Source organism: Neomonachus schauinslandi, unplaced genomic scaffold (assembly GCF_002201575.2).
Source record: "Neomonachus schauinslandi unplaced genomic scaffold, ASM220157v2 HiC_scaffold_3825, whole genome shotgun sequence".
NCBI lineage: Eukaryota > Metazoa > Chordata > Mammalia > Carnivora > Phocidae > Neomonachus > Neomonachus schauinslandi.
Genome location: NW_025412513.1, coordinates 1 through 3126, shown reverse-complemented (window position 1 = coordinate 3126; position 3126 = coordinate 1). Strand labels below are relative to the sequence as shown.

Here is a 3126-nt window from a genome sequence, read left to right as displayed (position 1 = left end):
ATGGTACAAATAAGGGATTTTAGAAAAAGTATATAAAACCCTATTCTACTGAGAAAAGAAGGCATTCCTGTTCCATTAATTCAATCTTACTGAATGGAATTATGTATAAAATAACACATATTCTTCTTAAATATGATGTTGGCTCCGTGGTGACTGACACATAATCTCTGTCACTAGGTCCCTATGAGAGCATCTACAGCTGTCACTCCTTTCTTCCTAGAATGTCCAGCACGTTTGTCCTTTGTGCACTGAGGTCAGGGCCACACACACTCACGTGGCAGGGCTCCTGCAGACTCGTGTCTGTGCTGGGAGGACGGAGCTGGGGAGGGAATCCCTGGCCAGTGTGTTGTTTCAAGCAGTTTGACACAGTGACAGGAGACAAAGATGTTCAGTATGTAACCCTCTAGGAATGCACGGAATGGCTTCTACCCACAGTCTGGAGGGCATCATTCCCTGTCTCCTCAGTGCTGTGCGGACCTCAGAGGAAGGAGAGCTCTGGATATCAGGGAGAAAGCACATACGAGGAAAGTCCCAGCATCCTGCACAGAAGCGACCCTGTGTCCATGGGGACCCATCACTACTCTGGACCCTGATCTCTAAGAGTTTGTTAGAGACACCACCCAGTCCTGACCCAGGAACAGAGAAGGGAGCCGTGAACAGACTCATTCTGAAGACTCTTAGCAGGGCATATAGTGAGTCCTGACTTAAGGGAAGTTATATATAGGAACACCTTGTCAGGCCCCAATGCAAGGAGCAGTGGACAAAGCAGTTGAAGGGGATGTGCAGAGATGGTTCTGATGGGCCCTGGCCACCTGTCACACAATGATGTGTCTGGGTCTGGTACCAGGGGGCACTCTGGTCCCATTTCTGAGGAGTCAGCGGTGATCAGAGCTGGGACCTGACACCTGGCCCTGCCTGTGCCCTCTGCTCAGTGCTCGCAGCTGGGACCTCCCCACCCCCTCGCCCCTCACAGCCCCTCCCCTGCCCATGTCCTTGACATCCACAGGCAGAGGTCCATGACCCAGGGCCAGGGAGGGGTCAGAGAACTGGGGTCTCATTTGCATGCCCGGGCCCTCCCTCTCTCAGAGGATGAAGAGGGGAAGGGAGAGATGAGGGGGGCTCTGCACATCTGTGGGGCCACAGAAGGCAGGATCAGTGATGACCTCTACCATGGCCTGGTCCCCTCTCCTCCTCAGTCTCCTCGCTCACTGCACACGTGACTGGATGCAGGGACAGGGGAAGGGGCCCTGGGAGGACATGAGGGCCCTCCTTCCTCTTTTTGTCTCTAGACCCCAGCATCACCCTCTCTGTGTCTCTCCCCCTTGCAGGGTCCTGGGCCCAGTCTGTGCTGACTCAGTTGCCCTCCGTATCTGGGGCTCTGGGCCAGAGGGTCACCATCTCCTGCACTGGAAGCAGCTCCAGCATTGGTGGTAATTATGTGAGCTGGTACCAACAACTCCCAGGAAAAGCCCCCAGAACCATCATCTATGATAATAGCGACCGAGCATCAGGGGTCCCGGATCGATTCTCTGGCTCCAAGTCTGGCAGCTCAGGCACCCTGACCATCACTGGGCTCCAGGCTGAGGATGAGGCTGAGTATTATTGTGCATCGTGGGATGATAGTCTCAGTGCTCACACAGTGCTCCTGGCCTGTGGGGAAGTGAGACAAAAACCTGCTGTCCCTCAGCAAGGGTTCTCCCTGTGCAGCTCCCCCTCCTTGGCCAAGTCAGCTCCTTCCTTTGTTTGGTCTACACTGTAGTCTGAACTAATCTCAAGGAACATTGGCTACAAAATATTCCAAATTCTCTTAAATTCAGCCCCTCCAGCCTCTCCTAAGCAGGAAGATATTGTTTGGTTTTCTCCTATTGAGGAGAAATTCCTGGGTGCCAGGGGCAGGCTGCCCAGGTAACAGAGTCACCTGATGAGGGAAACAAAGGCGGGAGAAATGTTGCTTAAAGTAAATCCCAACGGAGAGGAAGAAGTAGAACCCCTGCTTTTCTCGGGTATGGAGAAAAGATAAATAGTTTCATTTGTTCACAAAGGTATATTTCATCAACTCATTATAGATCAGTTCGCTTAAGAGAAGCTTCCTTAAATTTGAAGGAAGAAAACATTTTTTTTAAGTATTTTTATTTATTTATTTGACAGAGAGAGACATAGCGAGAGAGGGAACACAAGCAGGGGGAGTGGGAGAGGGAGAAGCAGGCTTCCCGCGGAGCAGGAAGCCCGATGCGGGGCTCGATCCCAGGACCCTGGGATCATGACCCGAACCGAAGGCAGACGCTTAACCGACTGAGCCACCCAGGCGCCCCGGAAGAAAACCTTTTTAAATGTCAACAATGTTTCAAACAAGAGTTCATAAAAACTACAATTATCTTCCTCTGTCCATTCAGTTTCATGTTATTAATTTCTGATCTGTTTGAATCCAGTTTTTTTCTCTTAGTTCTGGTAATTTTTACTTTAGTTTTGCTATCTCAAAGGTATCTGATACCTACATTTTTTGAAGTCCTGCCCATGAATATCCTTGAAGATGTAACAATTTGCAGTAGCATCCGAGTAAGATGGGAACCGTACGTGACAAGACATGACAGTGGCCATGGCTACGGATGGGTAGAGGTCATTACGATGCAGTTGACAAGGAAATGTGGTTATTCCCATGACACACAATGCAAACATAAATCAAAGGTAAATACAGAAAGTTACAGAGTTGTAAGCAAAACATAGGATATTTTAAAAATATTAAAACATATTTTTAATGCATCAAAGTTCAGATAAACATAGGAAATATTTTGGCAAAATACGTAACTCATGTGTTCTAGGCACATAATTTTAAAAATGAATAAAAACTTATCATTTTTTTTGTAAGAGCAGACCAATAATTCAAGAAAAATGTTTACTTTTTAACCAAGTTAAAACAGAATTTCAGTTTTGCATCCATATAGTTTGGTATTTAAATTTATCTTAATTTTAACCAGTATTGACAACACATAAAATTCCTTTTCAGCTTCCTTTTCCAAAAACCTACTACAACATTCTTTTATACATTGAAATTTAGACTTAAATTTTCTTACTTCAAATAACCAGCCTTATCTTAGGACAAAATCATTTTTCTTTTCCCTCAACAAA

General features: G+C 46.6%; 1 gene segment (V, D, J or C); it reads left to right on the top strand.

Annotated features, from left to right (window-relative positions):
- Nucleotides 1-1328: 1328 nt before the first annotated feature.
- On the top strand, nt 1329-1660 carry LOC110578043 (the record flags this gene model as incomplete). The annotated part of the segment is given in 1 exon segment: nt 1329-1660. A coding segment is annotated over 1 exon segment (332 nt), but the record flags the coding sequence as incomplete, so codon positions are not given.
- Nucleotides 1661-3126: the final 1466 nt, after the last annotated feature.